Source organism: Elephas maximus, chromosome 1, assembly GCF_024166365.1.
Source record: "Elephas maximus indicus isolate mEleMax1 chromosome 1, mEleMax1 primary haplotype, whole genome shotgun sequence".
Lineage (NCBI taxonomy): Eukaryota > Metazoa > Chordata > Mammalia > Proboscidea > Elephantidae > Elephas > Elephas maximus.
Genome location: NC_064819.1, coordinates 152,339,946 through 152,362,818, shown reverse-complemented (window position 1 = coordinate 152,362,818; position 22,873 = coordinate 152,339,946). Strand labels below are relative to the sequence as shown.

Here is a 22,873-nt window from a genome sequence, read left to right as displayed (position 1 = left end):
CTGAAGCGTGTCACCCAAATCTGTAAAATGGAGTGCTTAGCATATTGGAATGATAAGCCTTTCCTCTTTCTTGTGTGTTTTGGATGAGTCAGCTGGCTTAATTAACCCTCACGTGAGGCGACGTCTCCCTTTGTCCACAGCTGTGTGCAACAGCATCTCAAACCCTGTCACCAAGGAGATGCTCTTTGAGTTTATCGACAGATGTGCTGCAGCTTCTCAAGGGCAGAAGAGAAAGGCTCACCTGGATCCTGACACAGAGCTTATGCCACCACCACCTCCAAAAAGACCGCACCCTTTGACCTAAGACCAGCCTGACTTCAGGGTTGAGAGGAGAGATGAGAGAAAAACGTAATTACCGCATTTTCGCAGCCAGAGAAATTGAAGAAAGAATGTGGCTGATGTTGACACACATTTGAATTTTTTTTTTTTAAGAAAGGTATTGTAGCCAGCCTGTAAATATTTGATGTGTTTGTTTCCTCAGTGCTACAGTACACCGTGGACTTACACATTTTCTTTATATCTGATAAGCTCAGCCTTACCTTGTGGGATCTGAAGATCGAAATACCTAAAGGTTTAAACAAGATCGAAATCAATGAAAAAGAGGCCTTGTTTATATATGGATAACTTTCGCCTTTAATTTATAAAGTTAGTAACCTGGAATTGTGAGAGCATAGAACACTGTATTTTTTAGAAGTTAACGTTTCAACTATGATCAATTTTCCTTTTAAAAATTTTAGGCAACAGCGTTAAACATTCTGCTATCATTATCATGGATTTCTTACATTTTGAGATTCCTGTATTACAAAACAAACGACAAAGTTGTTAAGTATTGTACTATATTAAACAACTTGGTCTGGTTTATATCAAGAATTAAAAAAAATTTTTTTGGGAAAAAGTAGAAAGTAAAGCTCCATTTTTGTCAATTGCATCCTTTCTAGAGGAAGAATATTGATTATTTTCATCTGTTTCTATGTTTGAACTACAACATAGATACCCGTTGTCTACATTCTGGCAATGCTTTTGAGTTGCTTCAGAGAGCTTGGATATACATCACGAGTCCTTTATGTGTTGTTCTGGGAGTGTTTTCTTTTTTTTAAATGCCAAGGCTACTTCTGCCGTACCTCAGTGGTATCAGCACATTGTAAATTACAATAAAACACACAACTCACTGTGATCTATAGGAGTGATATCAAATACAAATGATGTTGTGTTAGTTCCCTCGTACAAAACAGCAAAGGAAATGCCAACTGACTTTGATTAGAAGGGAATGTCAATAGAATAGAATGCTGTCACTAGAAAATGGTCTCCCACTGCTAGATAAATGCAGAGGCAAGAAGTAGACATTTATAGGAACTGAACATCAAGGAAACCAAGACATTTATTTTCAAAGCCAGAATTGCATCTATATTCTGTTCTGGGGCTGTTATTTCTGTTATATTCCTGGATTTTAAAACATTGACTAATAGGTATTGGATTTAAAGAGCAGCTAATTGGTCACCTGCCATTGTTTTGAGAAACTGTTTTGACTGGTTTTTGAAGGAACTCTGAGAATTAGCCAGTTAAAGGCTTATGTATTTATTTTTAGAGGTACAGGTTTTAAGTATATGTATTTAAAACAAATTTTCATGATCTGAATTTTATATATGTATACATATGTATATGCATATATATGTGAGTATATGCAACAGTGTATATTCTTCTACTAATACAGTCAGACATGAAAATCTAAATGGGTCACCTGATAGACTGAATATCTGACAGGATTTCTATATGAGATAGCACAGATTAACCAAAAATGTATTTATATTCACCTGAGTTTTAATGTTTTTAAGGAAAGTTTTCTCCTGCAGTGCTTTTCTACATGAAATACTAGAGTCATGCGTGGGCTTTTTTTGTTTGTTGTCCTCAAGTTACGTAATGTATGGTGAATTTATCTAAATGCCATTTAGTGTTTCTTTCCTAGAGTGCTTTTGTGTGTTTGGGCGCTAAAGAGATTAAAACACCTGACTGCTACAGTGACTGTTGATAAGAGGGAAAATTTCAAGGTTTCATGGTGTATTTTACAAAGTAGATTAAAAAAAAAAAAAAAAATCCTATGCAACTCCAAATAGTCTGATGTCTATTTCACCTGGAATAGTGAGTGACTCTTTCCACACAGTATGTTGCTTTCTTCTGAGCCTGTGTAAAGGCAGAGCCCTTTTGCAGAGATACCAGCAATCCTTTGCCAGTGATCTTTAATGGAGTTAAAATGTTTATGGTAATTGTAACCTTTTAAATGAATTATGTGAAAAGAGCATCTCATTCTGAGTACATCCAGATATTTTCTCCTCATCTTTGTGCATTTTAGCAGAACTTAAGTTTCTTAATTTATCTTTTCCTTTCAATTACAGTGATGCATAATAGTCAGCCCTATAACTAGATCACAGTTAGCTCCTTAACACATTGTCATCTGCAGCTTCATTAAAAGTCATCTAGAAGGTCAGGTGGGAAAGCTAGACAGGATTTGGAATATCATGAAGGAAACACTTCCCTTTCCAGCCCACTTGACAATAGCTATTTTCTGAGATTGAAATTTTATAGACAAGAATAAGAAAACTTTGCTTTCCTGAGTTATCACATGTTAAAAGTCTTTGGTTTGTATCTGGAAAAGGTGTGGATGCCTACTGCCTGGATGGTTACATTTGCTTCCCATGAAATGCTCAGAAAATGTCAGGACATTCCTTCTCTAATTGTGTGTCAGTGTGCATTGTAATAAAACTACTGATTTAAAATAACAGAAAATGTATCTACTTTGTTTTACTGGTGATGCCTTTGTGCTAACCATTTATTAACTAATGTCTTTTTGTCCCTTCTATTGCTGGCATCAGATCCTGCTGCTGTCAACTACAGCCCAATATAATCCATCTGGTTTTGTTGCACTCTAGAGATTAGCATAAAGACTTGGAAAATCCTCTATATTTCTTCCTCAAAAACGAAGAAGTTTGATTGATGCGGGGGGCGGGGTGTAGTTTGCACCTTTTATTTTTGGAGTGTAGGGGAGTGGGGGGGAAGTACATCTCTGTGATGTTTATAATACTTCTGTTCATCCATCTCATCTTAACAGTCTACTGTATGAGTACATATTGTTATATTATTTTTTAATGTGTTTAATTCTTTTTGAAATATTCAGCAGTAAATATTCTGAAGTGATAAAATAATGAACTATCAAATTTTTTGGTTGACTGTACATTTTTGTAGTATGGAATTTGCCATCTTTAAAAGTTTAAATGCTACTGCCATTTTCAACTATATATATAGTTCTTTCTAGCTACAAAACCTTGAAAGTCAAGAACGAAATATTCCTAACAGGGGACAACAGTGATGTGGTAGAGAAAGCCCTGGTCTAGATCCAGAGACCATGTCTAAGCTCTTCCTCTCATTGGTCCTATAATCTCTCTGGAACTTTTTTTTCCCCCATCTGTAAGATGCCAAGATTGGACCAGGTGATCAAATAGAACATTTTCAGGTCTAACATGATTCTTGTGTAAAAGCCAGTGCTTTGTAAATACTCTGTATTCGCAATATAATACAATATTACCATTACTGGATATTCACCAAGTACCAATACTGTCCTAAGCACAACAACCCCATGCAGGTAGGTACCATTATTATCCCCATGAGGAGCCTGAGACTCAGGGAGGTCAAGTAACTTACTCAAGGTAACATAGCTAGTAAGTTGTGGAGCTGAGACTCAGATGCAGATCTTTCTAGCACCTAAAAGACTGGACAATCCTCCCCCAACTGTTAATGGCCCCTGCATGTAGAACTGCAGTCTCTTTGGTGCTAGTAGCATAATTGGCTTCAAGTACCTCTGTCCGATACAAAGAGATGAAGTTGAAAGCAGGGAAGTAAATACATTTTTAGTGCCTTATTTAACATATAATGTGACTGATGCAGAGGCCATGAAGGGGAGTTTAATATTCTCATTAAGATTGTGGGTTCCAAAAATGTAATTAGGGAAAAATAAGTGATTAAATTACATACTAAGCCAGCATTTTCCTGATTGCACATAGTTAGCTGTCAACTCTGACACTTTGGCAGGTCTTTGTCAGCCTTGATTAATCCAGATGTGCTCCTGCCCACCACTGTCCTTGGCTCTAATGTCAGGTGACCACTGTGTATGATTAAGAGGTGGGAATGGGGAGGGGACTCAAAGCAGGGGCCACCAATCTTTTAGATTCCACATTTCAAAAACAGTGTACAGATCTTTGGTTGCCTGCTATCTATTTTGCCATGAAAGAGCATTAAAAAAAATTAATGCTCCATAATTTCATAAAGGAAATCTTAAGTAAACAGGACATATTTCAGAATAAAGAACCGGCCTTTCTGTAGAATAAATTTTGTTTTATGAAGAATCTGCTACGTTGTCTTTTGTGTCTGCATTTCACCCCAAACTGGTGAAAATTTTTTCATGGACTGGTGTTAGGAATCAGTACAGTTAAGTGAAGTTGCAGGCAGGAGCTTGTAAGCAGGGAGGAAGACAAGGAAACCCTCAGAGAAGCAGCAGCCCGCTTCCAGAGCTAAAGGTCATTTTCATAACCACAGTTGATTATAGTAAAATTACTTTGCAATGGCTGATTATAGAGGACCACATAAACCATGTGCCCTTGTGGTGTAAGATGAATAAGTGAAAATGCAATTACCCAAATGTTTAAAAATACACAAATAAAATGAAATCCTTGGCTGTTTGAGGGGCAGAAATAAACATGGCCAAGTACAACATGGAAAGACAGAACTTGGTTTTGCGAACAGATCAAACCGACAGAACGTGACCAGTCATGTTTTTGTAACTTTGAAGTTGGCACAAAGTCAATATTGAACGTTCCTGCTTTAGATAATTGCCACCAGAGTGATCTTTCAAGACTGCCAACCTGCTCCTGTTATTCCCTTCTGTTAAGAGGGCCTTGGTGCATGACATAAAAGGCCCTTCATAATCTGGCCTCAGTCTGAATGTCCAGGTTTGAATCTCACCCCTGCCCTATGACAGAGTGATGTGACTCCTTGCTATTTCTAAAACTTCATGCTCTCCAATAGAATCCCAGTATCTTTGCACATGGTGCTGGTACTGCTTCTGCCAGAAAATCCCCAACCTCCCTTGATCTCAGGATCAAGAGCATTCCTTCCTAGAGATAGCCTCCTTGTTGTTAGTTGCTGGCAAGTCATTTTCTACTCATGGTGACCCCGTGTGCACAGAGTAGAATTGGCCCATAGGGTTTTCATGGCTGTGAACTTTTGGAAGTATATCGCCAGGCCTGTCTTCTGAGGCACCTCTGGGTGTGTTTGAACCAGCAACCTTTTGGCTAGTAGTCCAAGTGCCAACCATTTGCACTACCCAGGGACCCCTAGATAGATAGCCTCCCAGATAGTCCATTACGTACGATAGTCTGTTTGCTTGTCTCCCTTCTAGACCAGGGGCTGCTTGAGAGAAGGGATTGTGACATCTTTGTGATCCAAGCAGAGTGTTAGGCAATAGTAGCCACTCAGTGACTGTGTGGGTGCCCAGTAATTAGGGCAGGAGGTTCAAACACCCTTTTGTACTTGCTATGGAGACTCAGACAAGTTGTATTTGCGATTATCCTCCTCAAGTTAGCTACGTATGAGACATCATTTTTGTCACTCTAGCCTTCTCACCATAATAAAACCAAAAACCCAAACCTGTTGCCATTGAGTCCGTTCCGACTCAGCAAGAAGCACTAATAACATCTCTTTTTCCTTAAAAATCTTTTCAAAGGCCATCTCCAATACATGTCCTACTTAATCCTGATTAGAAGTGTCTTGCCTGTTCTTGCCTTTTGCACTGAAAATGAATGCTTCTGAGGGGAACTTCTCAGAAGGAAAGATCTTAAGAAAGTGCCCTGGGCTCCTCGCTGGGATGTGCTCTGAGGGAGGTGTGAGGGAAGAAGTAGTGTTTTTAATCACAAGTGTTATTTTTTATTTCAGTTTTACTGAGCTTGCCATATCTTAGTCTACTTCTCCCTACCCACCCACCCCCACCCAATTTTTGATGTTTTCAAAGAGAAGTCCTTTGGTAACTGCTAAGGCTTCTCAGTTCATTTTCAAAATAAACTCTAGTCTGTGATCCCTTAGTGTGAATCGGTGCTTCTAGCCGTGTGTTTTAGAGTGGGAAAGACAAGTGAGAGATATTGTTCTTGTTGCTACTATTGAATGCTATCTTCCAGCATCTAAAGAACTGTGGAAGCTCTGCCTCCCTTCTGAAAGCTGTCAGGGGAACACTGTATAGTTGTAATTTACAGTGTAAGCAAACACACAGCGTGCTCTGATGCACGCTGAAGATGAGGGTTACAGACACCCCAACTGAACAAAAATGCTGTTATAAAAAATTCTTGAAAATCCTACATATAGGTAGAAACCGTATACCTGGAAACATCACATGTAATTGGCATGATGCAGGGGGTGGGAGGTGATTTAGACCCTGATGAATGGGTGGGATGAGGGGAGGTGTGATCAGGGAGTGTGGCGAAGGTATTATGAGCTCTTTGCAGAAGTCTTAGAGTGGTTTCTCTAGAGCTTGTGTGAAAGATAGTAGGAAATGTGGTTGTAATCACTCCACCTAAGCTAACCAACCATTTGCCCTTGGCTGCTTCTTCTCCCTCCACTACTGAATCCGTTCTCTCTTCCTCTTTCCTTCAGGATTTCTTGAGGGAGTTAATTGCATGTGTCCGCTTCACATTCTTTCCTCCCCTTTTCTGTTTAACCCACGGCCAAAAGGCTTTCATTTCCACTAAGACTGCTCCTACCTGTGCTGCAAGTGTCCTGCACAGTAAAGTCAACTCTTAATCTACCAGTCAGCAGCATTTGACACAGCCTCTCACTCCCTCTGTTTTACTCTTTCATAGGAAATTTCAGACACATACAAAAGTAAAATGAACGCCCTGTGCCCATATCAAGAGCTCAGCTGCTAACCAAAAGGTCAGCAGTTGGAATCCACCAGCTGCTCTTTGGAAACCCTATGGAGCAGTTCTACTTTGTCCTGTAGGGTCACTGTAAGTCGGAATCGACTCCATGGCAATGCAGTTGGTTTGGTTTGTGCCCCATATACCCAGACGTTGCAATGATCAATCTGTGTCCATTCCTGCTCATTTATATACCAACCAATCCCCCATCCTCCTTCACAGACACGCACACACACACACACACACGCACACAAACAAGACGATTTTAAAGCAAGTCTCACACTGCTCTCTCCATTTGGAACCCTTTTTCACTTGGCTTCCAGGCCACTTTAGCCTCTTGGTTTCTTCTGTCTACTGGCTGTTCCTTCTCAGTATGGGAACCCTCTTCACCTTCCCAAACTGCACATATTGTAGTGACCCAGGTTTTGTCATCTGACCTTTCCTTACTTTTCTGAGTTGTTCTTCCTCATTAACATAAACTCACTGCCCCCTAATGTTCCTATCTAATCTTTAAGTTGCTGTTGTCAATTTGATCCCATATAGATAGTTCTTAAAAGAGCATAATGCTCAAGGCAGACTTTTTTTTTTCCTTCCCCAACACCCTTTTTTTTTGCAAGGCAGACCTTTTTTACTAGTTAACTGTTGTTTGGTTTTAAGATGACTTCAGGGGATATTTCTGGTTTAAGGTTTAAAGATTATCTCAGAGCAATAATGTCAGGGATTCATCTACCATCTGTGGCTCCAGAAAGTCTAGAGACCATGAGAATTTGAAATTCTGTTCTGCATTTTCTCCCTTTTGATCAGGATAGTTTTTTTTGGAATCTTTGATCAAAATGTTCACCAGTGGTAGCTGGGGACCATCCAGTTCTTCTGGTCTCATGACAAAGGAGGCAGTTGTTCATGAAGGCAATTAGCCACAAGTTCCATATCCTCCTCCTATTCCTGACTCTTATTCCTCTGTTGTTCCAGGTGAATAGAGACCAATTGTGCCTTGGATGGCCACTTGCAAGCTTTTAAGACCCCAGGCACTGTGCAGCAAACTAGGAGGCAGAACAGAAGCACTAACCATGTTATTAGGCCAATTAACTGTGATGTTCCATGAAACCATGACCCTAAACCTCCAAACCGAGGAACCAAATCCCATGAGGTATTTGGTTGTATATAAGCAGCCTCAGCAGCTACTCCTTTTTTTTGGTCCTTATTGTAAATATGTCTATCATACAATCTTTGCCAGTTCAACTTTTTAAAGGTGTATAACTGATTGACAGCAATTATAATAATTGGCTGTGCAACCCTACCCTTAATCAATGTGATTTTTCCATTTCTGTTAACCCCCCTTTCCCTCTCCCTCCTGCCCCTGGTAACCACTAATAAATGTTGGTCTCTATACATTTGCCTTTTCCTGTCTTTTTATATAAGTGAAGCCCTACAATATTTGCCCTTTTGTGATTGGCTTATTTTGCTCAGCATAATGTCTTCAAGCTCCATCCATACCATAGCATGTGTCAATACTTCATTCCTTCTACTGGCTGAGGAGTATTCCATTGTATGTATGTACCACATTTTGTTTATCCATTTACCTATTGATGGACATTTAGATTATTTCCACTTTTTGGCTATTGTGAATAGTACTGCAATGAATATTGGTGTACAAGTCACTTTTTGAGTTTCTGCTTTCAAGGCCTTTGGGTATATACCTACGAGGAGAATTGCCGGGTAGTATGGTAGTTCTATTTTTAGATTTTTGAGGAACCACCACACTGTTTTCCACAATGGCTGTCATAGGGTTTTAAATGGCTGATTTTTTGGAAGTAGATCACCAGGCCTTTCTTCTGAGGTGCCTCTGGGTAGACTCAAACCACCAACCATTCTGTTAGCTGTGAGTGAATTAACCATTTCCACCACCCAGACTCTAGAATCTATGAATGAAGTTAAGCTATATAGATAGGCTGGAGACAGATGATGAAGAGCTTTGAATGGCTAAGAAGTTTGGGCTAAATTTGGTCAACAATAAGAAGCTAGTGAAAACTTTTAAACAAGGGAGTTCTTTGTGAGAGTAATCTGGTAGTCTGTTTAAGGTAGCAAAAAGAAAAAAAAAGGTGATAGGGTCAGTTGAGAGGCTATTGTAATAATCTAGGTGAGACGTAAAGAACCTGGAGTAGGGTGACATCTACGGAAATAGAGAAGATGGATGAGAGATGCACTCATGGGGGAGAATCATCAAGATTGAACAGTCAGTTGAGAAGCAAAGCTTACCTTCAAGGTTTCAAATTTAGGTGGGGAAACGATGCCGTCACAGAAACACAAGTGGGGTGAAGAGCTGATTTGGGGCTAGAAGGAAGAAGGGGCTTCTGAGCATGATGAGCCTGGAGGTGCTGTCAAGAGATTCAAGTGGAACTGTCCAAAGGGAAGGCAGAATTTAAGAATTGCCACTCAAGGTAGTTAGGGCTACGGCCTACTGGCAAGATTTTAAATTCGTCCATGCAACAGTGCTAGATAAAGCTCTGAAGTCAAAAGCGGGTCAGAGACCCCAGCATCAATGAGTGGAAGAAAAAATAACCAGTAAAGAAAGTAACATGAGGTCAGGAAGTAAGAAGAGGTTCAAGAAGGTGCCAGTTCACAGTTCAGAGGCCAAGAGAAATAAATGTTTCCTGACAAACGAGGAAGGAAATAGTGCTGATTGCTATAAAAGAGTTGAGAATACTCAAGAACTAAGAAAAAGGCCTGGAATTTGGCTTCTCGGTGAACCTCAGAAGGAGTTGAAGAAGCATGATGAGGATGGCTGGGGTCAAGGGGAAAACGAGGAAATATAAGGAAACGGAGGTGGTGTTGCTTAGGGTTTATTCTGTGGCAACAGATGAATTAATATCCCCAAGGACAGTTGTTACACAGTGCGTGTTCACTTTGTGGTGATACATCCAGCCATACAGAGCTCCCCAAGCAGCGTTTCACGACACTAGGTGTGCCAGGACTTGTTGCTCTTGGCCACTAAGGGGGACCTAGTGAGGCCTAGACCATTGCCTCTAGCCAGGAGACGCCTGTGGGCTCCTGAAAGGGAAAATCCAATGGTTCCCACACGCAGAAAGTACAATGACCAACATCAAGTGCACACAGCTCCACCGTGATGACTGGGCCAGGCCAGCGGCAGGGCATGATACTATACCCACCCCGGAAGGGGCTGACGGAGCTGCCGAGGCTGCTCAGGGGGCTGTCTGGAAGGCTGGCGGGGGCTCTAGAGTGTGGCCCCAGGTCTCCGGCTTCACATATGTTAGAAACTTCTATCCAGTGTGGCTGGCGAACCATTCTGGTAGCATTCACTTTCGGAACAGGGAGTGCTTTAACAGTGTGTACTGACTGTAAAAATAATCCTGTTGGATTGGAAGTCCATTTACTTTATCACAAGAAGTATGAGCATTACATTTGTATGTAGAAAAGAAAAAGAAAAAAGATGTTTGATTCTTTAAGTACAATTTCAACATTTTTGAAAGGTTTTTTTAAAAAATGGCTTTAATTTTGTCACCGACATGTGCAAAATTTCTCATTGGTAGTGACTACTGAGAATTTGAAGAGATCCATTATTAAAAAGCCTTGATTGGAATTTGAGGGTAGCTGTTTGAGGCATTAAACCTTATTTAAAAAGTCATGTTCATGGAAGGAAGTTCAAGTTTCTCGTTTAACATTTTGAAAATATTTTATTTCATAGTTTCACACAAAGCCATATCTCCCCTGGTACTTTGCATTTTACTTTTTCTTATCACAGTTCTATAATATAAAGAAAATATAATGGATTTTTTTTTCCCACCAAGACCCATCTAGATACCCTAATTCTTTAGTTTGCCCCAGGGTGCCATTCAAATATTTTCATTTTCTATGTGTCCTATGTTGTGAAAAGGGCTGGGAAGCGTTATACTGATGTCCCAAGAATGGAGAATGGCAAGTGGGAACAGAAGTTTGAAAAAATGAGGGACTTTAGGATCCTGTAGTCTAGGCAGGGTGAGAAATCAAGTGAAGTTGGAAGGGGATAATGACCTGGCAGGATAGGAAAGAGTAAAGGGACCAATTCCCAAGATCAGAATGTAGAGATGACTCCACAAGACTGAGAAAGAAGATGAGAATGGCAGGGCATGGTTTTCCATTTCTCTTCTTTGCTGTCTTATTCTAGTTATCAGGACTTTTTTGTTACGAATGACAGAAAAACTCATCTACCCTAGGTAACGGAATAGTCCAGAAGGTAGGTATGGCTTGAAGCTAGTGTGTTGAGAGTGTTGTAGGGGAAAAAAAATCACAATGTTTAGTAAAGCAAAAAGAAAGATTTATTTGGCGTATATTCAAAAAGACAAAAGTGGGAAGTGGACAAGCATGTTGCTAGAGCCATGTCTGCCCAAGTCTAGAGAATATTACAGCATTACAAATGGGCAGAACCATTGAAAGCTTCACCTTTTCGCAGAAACTGTGATCCTACATTTTGAATTGTCTTTCTTAACAATCATTGGTACAGGTTTCAGTAACCAACAGGAGGGTCTTCATTGGTCCAACAAATTTCTATTCACTGAGTGTTAATAGAAAAAGATAAGAGTGGAAGGTATTTTGTGTTCTGGCTTATGTGAAACGTTCCCTAAAAGATATTTACCAAGATTATTCTATCTGTTGTCTTTATCTCAGGGCCCAGTCGATGTGTCCTTGTGAGTCCTTGTGAGCCCAGCTCCAGCTAGGTCACATTCTCCATGCTCAAGGACAGGGAATAATGACTCCAATATTATTTCCTAAATCAAGAGTCACATCTCAGTTTACATCCAGCAGAAATAAATATTTCTTTCCCAACAGTCCTAGCAAAAGTTTCACTGCATCTCATTGCCCATTCCTGAACCAGTCATTGTGGCCAGAGGAAAGAAATGCCTTCTCTGGTTGGCCAGGCTTATGTCTGATGCGCATCCCTGTAGCCGAGATTGGAACCAACTTTCCTGATCTTTCTCTACTTATTTCTTTTGTAATTTCCTCTTGACACCTACCTGAGCTTCACTTATATTTAGTAGTTGTTATGGATTGAATTGTATCCCCCGAAAATGTGTGTCAACTTGGCTAGACCATGATTCCCAGTATTATGTGATTGCCCACCATTTTGTCACCTGCTGTGATTTTCCTATATGTTGTAAATCCTACCTCTGTGATGTTAATGAAACAGGATTAAAGGCAGTTATGTTAATGAGGGAGGACTCAATCTACAAGATTAGGTTGTATCTTAAATCAACCTCTTTTGAGATATAACAGAGAGAAGCAAGCAGAGACATGGGGACCTCCTACCACCAAAATGCAGAGCAAGGAGGGTAGTGTGTGCTTTGGACCTGAGGTCCCTGTGCTGAGAAGCTCCTAGGACAGAAGAAGATTGAGGACAAGAGCCTTTCCCCAGAGCTGACAGAGAGAGAAAGCCTTCTGGAGCTGGCACCGTGAATTTGGCCTTCTAGTTTCCTAGACTGTGAGAGAATAAATTTCTCTTTGTTAAAGCCACCTGCTTGTGGTATTTCTGTTATAGCAGCATTAAACCAAAAACCCAGTGCTGTCGAGTTGATTCCAACTTGTAGTGACCCTATAGGACAGAGTAGAACTGCCCCATAGAGTTTCCAAGGAGCACCTGGCAGATTTGAACTGCCGACCCTTTGGTTAGCAGCCGTACCACTTAACCACTATGCCACCAGGGTTTCCATAGCAGCATTAGATTACTAAAAAAAGCAAAAAACAAAAACCGTTGCCGTCTAGTCAATTCCGACTCATGCATCCCTATAGGACAGAGTAGAACTGCCCCTTAGGGTTTCCAAGGAGTGGCTGTTGGATTCAAACTGCCAACCTTTTGGTTAGCAACCAAACTCTTAACCACTGTGCCACCAGGGTTCCGGATAACTAAGTAGTAACAAAATACTTACCAACTGATAGGCATGGGTATTGAGCTATCAGAACAGTTATAGCTTTGGAGCAGAGTACTGGAGGTTCCTGGCCAAGCTTGGTGTTAAACTAGGTGATTGCTAGGTTGTGGGAGGTCTAGGAGCTTCAGGGGAGGCTCAGGACAGCTGGGAGGAGGGAGGTAATTGCAGGGGATGGCTAGGGAAGTGGCTATTTCCCAGCCAGTGTGGCTGTACTACAAATATTGGAGCTACTTATATTCTAGCTATTTTTGGATGTGTTTTTTTTTTTTTTTTAGTCTTTTCCACCTCCACAGATAAACATAGCTCCTTGAAGCTGAGCATAGTTCTTGTTTGTTTCTGAATCTCCTATAGTACTTAACAAGGTACATTTGTCCATTCAGTTATTCACTTAACAAGCATTTCTTGAGCTCAACAAATAATAGGTCCTGAATGAAAGCTATGGCCTTAAAAGAGTTGCAAAGAAATTATTACTGTTAGAAAAAAGATCAGGTTTTGCTTACGCAGAGGAGGTAAGCAGAGAGTTTGAGGAAACTGATAAGGCTACAAGGAAGTTTGTCATACTAGAATCAAGTGTGTTAGCAATGGTGACCAAGGTTAGACCTTGATTACGAATATGCTACCCCAGATATCTTGTTTATGGAGCCCATTGGAAGGGGCTGCTCATGGGGTATCCAAGGCTGGAGGGAACCCAGAGGAAAAGACACTGGCCCAGGGTGAGAACCAGGAAGAAAGTAAGCAGGAGGCTGGATGGATTGAGCAGGTCTGGGGAGGGCAGAGCTATTTCATGGACCCTGCTTGCCTCATGGGCTCTTTCCAGAGAGAAGAAAAGCATGAGACTGAATTTGAGCTGGAATATTTTTCCAAAGCATCTGGTCCCATTTTATAGGTGAGCAAAGTGAGACTTGGAAATGGTAGGTGACTTATGTAAGGTCACACAGCTAGTCTCCTAACTCTGATTCCTTGCTCACTTGGCATTGTTCCCTGTGGAAATACAGATGGGGATGGGAAAAAAAAAATGACTCCACTTTGGCAGGCAGTTTGACCTTTGACAAAACCCATATGCTATTTACCCTCTTCTCATCTTGAAACTTGAGCAGCTCGGGGGTACTAGTTTGCCCGTGGAGAACACCAGTGCATCTGCACACATGCCTCCAGGCTTAGAAGTTTATCCAAAGTGAACTAAAGACCACTCCAAACACTGGTGTGTGCTCAGAGTTGCATAAGTTCGATCTTGATTGCCATAGAAGGCAAACGTCTTAAAATGAAGTTGAGCTATCTTTGGGAAGGATGCAAAACCGCCCATGGGTATATCACATCAGAAACGATGTGTGATTTCTTCCAGTCCCTCAACTCAGAAGAGATGAACAGATTTAACTGACGCAGTCTAAAAATAAATAAATAAATAAAATCTGCTTTGAGCCTGAAACCAAGTATAGAAAGTTTTAGGATTTCTTTTGAGAGGGGGGCTGGAAGGGTTTGGAGAGGTAAGAGACATGGGAAAACTTATTTTCTATGTAAAAACAAAGTTGTAAGTTATAACGGTACTACTGCTTTAGCTATGAGCATTTTCCACTGGGAATAACAAGATTATTAAAGGTCACAGAAAAAAAGTTGGCTTAGAAAAACTTTGTGAATGGTAGTTATGAATTTAAACCATTGAGCATATGCCTGAAGAGATTTCTTTTTCTGAATTGAAAACCACGATGAAAGTCTCAACCAAAAAAACCCAAACCCATTGCATCGATTTCCAACTCATAGTGACCCTGTAGGACAGAGTAGAACTGCCCCATAGGGTTTCCAAGGAGCAGCTGGTAGATTTGAACTGCCGACCTTTTGGTTAGCAGCCAAACTCTTAACCACTATGCCACCAGGGCTCCAAAAGTCTCAATGTTCTTTTTTTTTCAAACCTGTAGTTCCAATAACGAAACAAGTCAAACCCAGTGATGACCCAACTCATGGGACACAGATTTGGAGAGGAAGCATCTGCCTTCATGAGGACTCATGTTTGCATGTAAACCTAGTTGGCTTGGGTGAGAGCGAGGGGCTAGGGACTCAAGCCCCCCACAACCAGCTCCCTGGGGCTCCCAGGCCTAGTGTCTGCACCACACAGTCATCTACTCTTGTAGAGGAGATGGCCTCAGCTCCCTCTTCTTTGGGGGCAATCTGAGTTTTCACTTCTTATATAACAGGATTTTATGGATGAAAGCAAAATGTCCTTAACAGGTCACCCAGTATAAAAATAGGCAACTTATTAAATTTGTTTAGTTGTGTAAGTACTCCCTGTTCCCCACCCCTTGGAGTGAAAGTTTATTCTTTTAGTTCTCTTTTGTCTTTTTCAGAAAAGAGATTTAATGTGTTACTGTGATGCAGAAAATCAGTGCTTCGAAATCAATGGTAATTTTTCAGGCTGTTTAAAATTATTCACATGTCTGGCTAAGCCTGCTGTTGATAGAAAAAACATTTTGTTGCAGAGGAAATCTTCAAGTCTGAAAAATCACCACTGTGTATATCTACGCAGCTTTTCTTCTTAGAATTTGAATATACTTATCCCACAACAGTAAATGATGCAATTTGGAGAGTACTGATTTAACCCTAATATGTGCTGGAAGGATCCTTGGGTGGTGCAAATGTTTAATGCTTGGCTGCTAACCAAAAGGTTGGAGGTTGGAGTCCATCTAGAGTCACCTCAGAGGAAAGGCCTGGTGATCTACTTCTGAAAAATCAGCCATTGAAAACCCTATATTTTGTTACCTATTATCATGGGTTGAATTGTGTGCCCCAAAAATATCTGTCAGCTTGGCTGGGTGAAGATTCCCTTGTATGATTGTCCACCATTTTATGTGATTTTCCTGTATGTTGTAAATCCTATTACTACGATGTAGTAAGATGGATTAGCGGCAGGTATACTGATGAGGTCTACAAGATTAGGTAGTGTCTTAAGCCAATCTCTTTTGAGATATAAAAGAAAGAAACGATCAGAGAGACATGGGAACCTCATACCACCAAGAAAGCAGCACCGGGAGCAGAACGCATCCTTTGGACCTGAGGTTCCTGCACTGAGATGCTCCCAGATCAAGGGAAGACTGATGACAAGAACCTCCCTCCAGAGCCAACAGACAGAAAGCCTTCCCCTGGAGCTGGCACCCTTAATTCAGACTTCTAGCCTACTGGACTGTGAAAGAATAAACTTCTCTTTGTTAAACCCATCCACTTGTGGTATTTCTGTTATAGCAGCACAAAATGACTAAGACACCTATATACTTAACTACAATAAAAAATAATAATAATAGAAGAAAATAACAACAATGAAAACCCTATGGAGGACAGTTCTACTCTGAGATGCACAGTGTTGCCATGAGTTGGAATCAACTCAATGGCAAATGATTTTATATATGCTGTAGGCTCTATCATGTGTAAGTAAAGCTGAGTTAGCTGTCAACTTTGCCTTCAATAGCTTACAAACTTGAATGTGTGTTAGGGCCAAGGGTGGCGGGTGGCGATAGACAGCAAATATATATTGTACAGATGATAATAACAAATACAAGGTAGAACGAGAGTGAGTGATGAAGGGTGCACATTGCTATAGAGGTTCCACTGAGGCAGGGATGATCTTTGGTTTCGGGAGAACACTTCCTGGAGGAAGGGGCATACCATAAATCAACACTATTCAAAGCTTTCTAGTGCACCAACCACATCCATTTTGTGACGAGACCCTCACAGCCTCTCTGGCAAGTCATCATCACTATTCCCATTGTGTAGGGGAGTGGAGCGGGGCTCAGAGAGTTTAGATGACTTGCCCAAGGTCACATGGCCAGGAAGAGGTGGAGCTGGGAGTTGGCCCCTCATTTTCTTTCTCCACATAGCCTTGTAGTGGCACTGGACATGGGTCTTCAGGGTGGAGAGTAGTCTAGTCATCTCAGATGGTGGTGCAGAAGTTAAGAGCTATGGCTGCTAACCAAAAGATTGTGCAGGGTAATGCTATTCAGCTATATGCATCCTTTCCCTAATGGAGTCATCTTTGCTCTTCCCTGAAGCATGCTGGGGATGAATTCAGGATGGACTCGGGCTAAGGTACAAGGCCGGGAGGAGCATGACTGGGCCAGTGGCCAAGGCTGAAGAATGCCTTAGCAACAAGAGAGAAAGCATTTCTGGGCCTGGACATGAAGTCCCTGGGAACACTGACTGCCCCAGGGTGTGGGAGAAAACAATGAACCTTGGTCCCAACTGGAATGGTATATAAGCTTGAGTCAAGGCTAGGTGGTTGCGGAAAATGCTCCAGCTGGCCGCCACAGGAAAGCAACTGCTTGCCCGTGTAAGTTTCCCTGAATCTGGAAAGGGCTATGAATCAGTCCTTCAGATTATCTGCCAGGACGCACAGTGAGGGTCTTCCCTTGCTGGGGCTGTCCCCTAACAAGTAACAGTTTGAATCTACCAGCCACTCGTTGGAAACCCTATGGGGCAGTTCTACTCTGTCCTATAGGGTCGCTATGGGTTGGAATTGACAGCAATGGGCTTAGTTTTTTTTTTTTTTACGACTGCATGAACAAAGGCATGAGCCCGGGGACACTAAATTCTGCAAGTTCAGGGCCAGGTTTGGTGCCATGGTGCACTTTAGAAAAACAGAAGAGACAGTTCTCCTGGAGCTTACTCCAAGGTTGAGAAGATAAGGTGTCCACCGTGAAGACTCTGGAAAGTGATTTGCAGCAACTTGTAAGCAGAAGGAATATTGATTATGTCTGTTACCAACTCAAAGTTTTCCTGACTGGGAGCAGTGTCTTCCCCTAAGAGGACAACTTCCTTTAGTGCTAAAGTTAAAGCCTGCTCCAGATACTAATGCTGAACAAGATGGGCACCCTGTCCTCAGGTCTGGACCGTTGTCAGACAAGGACACATTCCTGGGACCCTCCTCCCCACCCTGCCTGGAGTCCATCACACCCATCAGCAAGAGCCTCATCCTCAGCATCCTACTAGCCCACAACTTGCCTCTGTGGGAATTAGAAAAAGCCGCCTCTTGAGGCAGCTGCAGCACCAGGCTGCAGAGCTGGTCAAGCCAAAAGTGAGCTGGCTCTCAGCCCCTTCCTGTATCCTCGGTAGGGCACAAGCCACACAACATAAGCGGTGGTACTGGGCCTCCCTCTCAGCTCTTCCTGGAGCAAGCCAAGGCCCTGTGGAGCATCTTACTCTGTTCCAACTGCCCAGGGAGAAACATCTTCACAAAACCTAGCCCCTGCATCATCCCAGCCAAGAATTTAGATTGGACAGTGATTCCTAAAACCTGTGGTTCTGGTGACCACTCCGGACAGTGCATTTAGGGTGTTGGGGAAAAAGAGATGGCAACAAAATAGATGGGAACCAGGAGCCCAAGCCCTGGAGCCTTGTTTCAGCTGCGAGGGAATGTATGCTTCAGCTGCACAAAATCACAGCTCAGCTCATTGGCAATAATAAATCACAGCAGGGTGAAGGAACCTGTGCAAAATTCATTACTAACATTGTCACTAAACACACCCTAGACAAACACTGCTCATATGAATTATTAGAAGCAGACGAGATGCCTAAGAAAACATCAGTGACGCACTCCAACTCATCAGACAATCTCTCGAGGCCATCAGGACTGTAGTGGCTGCAAAGTCTGGGGAAAAAGTTACTTCTAGTCTCCCTCGGAGACAAGCTTTGCTTCCAACTACAGGTGTATCTTGCTTCATCAGCAGAGACAGTCCTGAGAAATTGTAGATACTTTGAATTTTGGTAAGACAAATAATTCATAATGTATTCTACACATCACAGTGAAGCATCTTCTCCTAAACCAGGGTCTTAACCCGGAGGCTGTGAATGAGTTCCGAGGGTCCCTGCTTTCCAGAAAAATTATAGGCAAAAGTTGTGTATATGCATAGTTTTTCAGAAATGGGGGTTGAGAGCTTCTGCCGAATTAATACTCCAGGTTTCTTTAATTCAAAAAATATAAGAAGCTGGAAGCAATTTTGGGGGCAAGTTTGGAGCTGGAATATTGGTGCACACCTGTTCCAAGCAGTGCGGAACTGCCCCTTACCGTGGCATTAGGCCATGGGCTGTGGCCAGAGTTCTGGTTGGGAGACTCCCTTATTCTGTGGCACCTAACAAGTTACCAAACCTCTTTCTGTGCATTTGTAAAGACAACAGAGAAGGAATCCCAGGCACACAGTTAACCATGTCTTCTATTTTCAAATGGAATGACCAACCCCCACTCTTTACTCAGAAGCCCTCTAGGATGTGGAGGTTAAAGTCAAGCTTCTGTCAATACAAAATCATACATTGCTGATTTGGGTGCCCCAGAGGCAGCCCATAGTATGTCCTGGGTTTCCCAGAAGGGCACAATCTAGGGTCCTAGCTGGACTAAAGACTCTGTTTCAGGCTCCAGCTACACTTCCCACCTTGGCCCACCCTCCGAGGCTGGGATCCCTTTTCTCTTTCCCTTTTCTGCTGCTTCTTGCTGAAGAGCATATTCAGCAACGCTGAAGGATTTCCCTGTTGTCAGCATCCTTCCTGGGAGTTGTCATTGAGTGCTGCTGGGTTGCTGGATTTTGGCACCACATTGGCTCCTAAAGCACTATTAACTGGGCAAAAAAATGTTGTGGCTGATACCATCATGGAGTCTTAGATGGAGAACAGGGAAAGTAGCTAATTGATTTATAGGTGGCCAAATGGCTTTGGGGTGAAAGCCAGCTTGCCCCTTCACTGGACCTTCAGGTCTATTGTTTCCCTACCTCTGGACCAAGTGCTTGTTAATGAGTTTTGTCCAACAAGTCACCATCCCAAGGGGCAGAGGGTATGAGGGAAGAGAACCAAAGGCTCCAGAACCCTCCAGGGATCACTGGGCTCCGTTTCTATCCCCTCCGAATGGAAAGCCAAGACTTCATTTTCTGGACTCCTAGGGTAAGTTATGGATCTAGGGCTGGCCTCTTAACACCCAACTGTGAAGGCTGGTTTAATTCAGTGAATGGTGGTTGGACTGCACATTATTCTCATATTCACCTTGAATTTTTTATTGCTGTCCCTTCCCCTCCATTCCAAAAGAGGGAAGATGTGGACCTGACATGCTCACCATGCCTGCAGAGTGAATTGTAAGTAAGCAGTGAATCCCCTTCACCCCACCTTCCACATGAAATAAATGTGTTCAGGAAATTACAATGTCTACTTCAATTGTTCAAAAATGCAGAGAGCAATCTCAACTAAACTAACCAGGGTACATTGGTGTCTTTTAAACAACCCCACGACATAAACCATTTCCCTTGCCAGTGCACATGGCATAATGTTTTATTTTTGATGATTTCAAAGATTTTTAAAAACGTCAAAGAGATTCTGGCTGTAAATGTCCCCACAGTGATTTTGTTATTTTTGTAGAAAAAGAAAGCAAGCTTCACCATTACCCTTTTCAGAATAGTCCAAGCTGTGGGCTCTATCCCCCTCCTTTCACAGCCCTTTCCTACCACACCCCCAGCCTATTCATATTCTGATCTTCGATACACATGAAAAGATGTTATTTTGAATGTTCCTCCCAAAGAGAAAATCTTCCTCTGGATTTTAGAACCTGCTGTCAAAGAACTTAATCTGCATTTGGGGTTGGTGGCTGCAGATGTGGGTGATCAGAAGCAAGAAACTCATACACAAGATGGCAGAGCTGGTGGGGTCTCCGTGCTCATCTGGTCTACCTGCTGCCCTTACCACTGAAGCCATCAAGGCTGGAGAGGGAAGCTGGTTGGTCCAAGGTGTCACAGTCAGGAGATAGGAAGATCCCAGACCACTTGACTACCAATGGCTCTAGACCCTATGCTACCCTGCCTCCCAGAGTGGACTGTGCAATTACTTGGCAGTAGCAATAAAAATAGAGTCAACGATTTACTCAAGCCTTACTAATTCAGTATTCATGATCAATTGATCAAGGAGATTGAGTTTAATCACATAGTCAATGATTCAATCAACCATTACTACGTAATGAAACAAACAAAAACTCTGGGCACCAAAGCTCAAGCAAGTTTCCTGGCTGGTGACAGACATCAGTATAGCAGAGGGTAACATGTTCCTGGGAACACAGAAGTTCCACATTTAAGGCCCTGCAAGACCTTGCCCTATGCCTCTCAGCTTTATGCTGGTCCTGATTTGTATCCTTTGTGATAAAACTGCAATCACAAGTATAGTGCTTTCTTGAGTTCTGTAAGTTGTTCTAGAGAATTATTAAACTTGAGGGGACAGTGGGAATCCCCTAAATTTGTAGCTAGTAGGTCAGAAGTTTGGTTGTCCTGGGGACCCCTGAGCTTATGGCTGTAGTGGGAATCCCCTGAATTTGTAGACAGCTGTCAGAAGTGCAGGTGGCCTGGAAACCCCTGAACTTGTGGCTGGTGTCTGAAGTCTCGAACAGACTTGGCAATCTGGTGGCCTGTGAAATTCAACCTAATTCCAGATAGCAGTGCTGGGAAAGAGTCGTATCACACTTACAGTCAGAATTGAATTGAATTGCATTTAGACGCAGGTTTCTGGGTTGAGTGAATGGATGGATGGTGGTGTGCTCACTGACATGGGGATCTTGTTGGAGGAGAAGGTGGAAGAGGGGAAGACAATGGTAGTGGCCAGAGAATGGACTTCTTGGAAGGGGGTACACGTGTGGGGAGGGAACAAAACTTGATGAGTTCAGGTTTAGATCAGTTCAAGGTGCTTGTGGCATGCTGGAGAGGTCCAGCAGGCAGCTGGACACTTGGGAGGGGGCAGAAGGGGAATCTGGGCTGGAGGTATGATCTAGAGGGGCCTCAGGTAGTTGGAGGCTTGAGTGAGGATAACAGACTTTCATAAATATTTTAGCTGCATCCTTGTTGTCATTGTTAGGTGCCATTGAGTTGGTTCCAACTCATAGCAACCCCATGTACAACAGAACAAAACACTGCCTGTTTCAGTGCCATCCCCCAAATCATTGCTATGTTTGAGGCCATTATTGCAGCCACTATGTCAGTCCATCTTGTTGAGGGTTGTCTTCTTTTTCGCTGACCCTCTACTTTACCAAGCATGATGTCCTTCTCCAGGGACTGGTCCCTCCTGATAACGTGTCCAAAGTACATAAGGCAAAGTCTTGCCATTCTTGCTTCTAGGCAGCATTCTGGCTGTACTTTTTCTAAGACAGATTTGTTCGTTCTTCTGGCAGTCCATGGTGTACTCAATATTCTTTGCCAGCACCATAATTCAAATGCATCAATTCTTCTTTGATTTTCCTTATTCATTGTCCAGTTTTCACATGCATATGAGGCAATTGAAAATACTATGGCTTGGGTCAGGCACACCTTAGTCCTCAAGGTGACAGCTTTGTTTTTTTTAACACTTTAAAGAGGTCTTTTGCATCAGATTTGTCCAATGCAATATGTCATTTGATTTCTTGACTGCTGCTTGTGGATCTAAGTAAAATGTAATCCTTGACAACTTCAATTTTTTCTCCATTTATCATGATGTTGCTTATTGGTCCAGTTGTGAGGACTTTTGTTTTCTTTATGATGAGGTGTAATCCATACTGAAGACTGTGGTCTTTGATCTTCATTAGTAAGTGCTTCAAGTCCTCTTCACTTTCAGCAGGCAAGCTTGTGGCACCTGCATAACGCAGGTTGTTAATGAGTCTTCCTCCAATCCCGATGCCTAGTTCTTTTTTTAGTTCTTCTACATAGTCCAGCTTCTTGGATTATTTGCTCAGCATACAGACTTAGTCAAAGAATACAGCCCTAATGCACACCTTTTCCTGATTTTAAACCATGCAGTATCCCCTTGTTCTGTTTAAACGACTACCTCTTGGTCTATGTACAGGTTTCACATGAGCGCAATTAAGAGTTCTGGAATTCCCGTTCTGAAAACCTTATGGATAGCAGCTGCATCCTTAGCAACCAAGAATTTGGTGCTAATTACAGATAACAGCAGGCTTCATTTGCATATTAACCACAAAATGTACTAATTACAAATTAGGCTTATCTATTCATTAAAGCAAGCCCAGGAGGC

General features: G+C 42.2%; 1 protein-coding gene across 4 annotated transcripts in view; it reads left to right on the top strand.

Annotated features, from left to right (window-relative positions):
- Nucleotides 1-2,961, top strand: part of RNGTT (RNA guanylyltransferase and 5'-phosphatase) — a 356,175-nt gene extending 353,214 nt beyond the window's left edge. For 2 of the 4 annotated variants that reach the window (XM_049897156.1, XM_049897124.1), the window contains one exon: nucleotides 141-2,960. In XM_049897156.1, the coding sequence (XP_049753113.1) occupies nucleotides 141-304 (164 nt within the window). In that variant the 3' untranslated portion in view covers nucleotides 305-2,960. Of the gene's footprint in view, nucleotides 1-140 lie in introns of all 4 variants that reach the window. The other 2 variants (XM_049897145.1, XM_049897134.1) reach the window with 2 other exon arrangements.
- The last annotated feature ends 19,912 nt before the right edge of the window (nucleotides 2,962-22,873 follow it).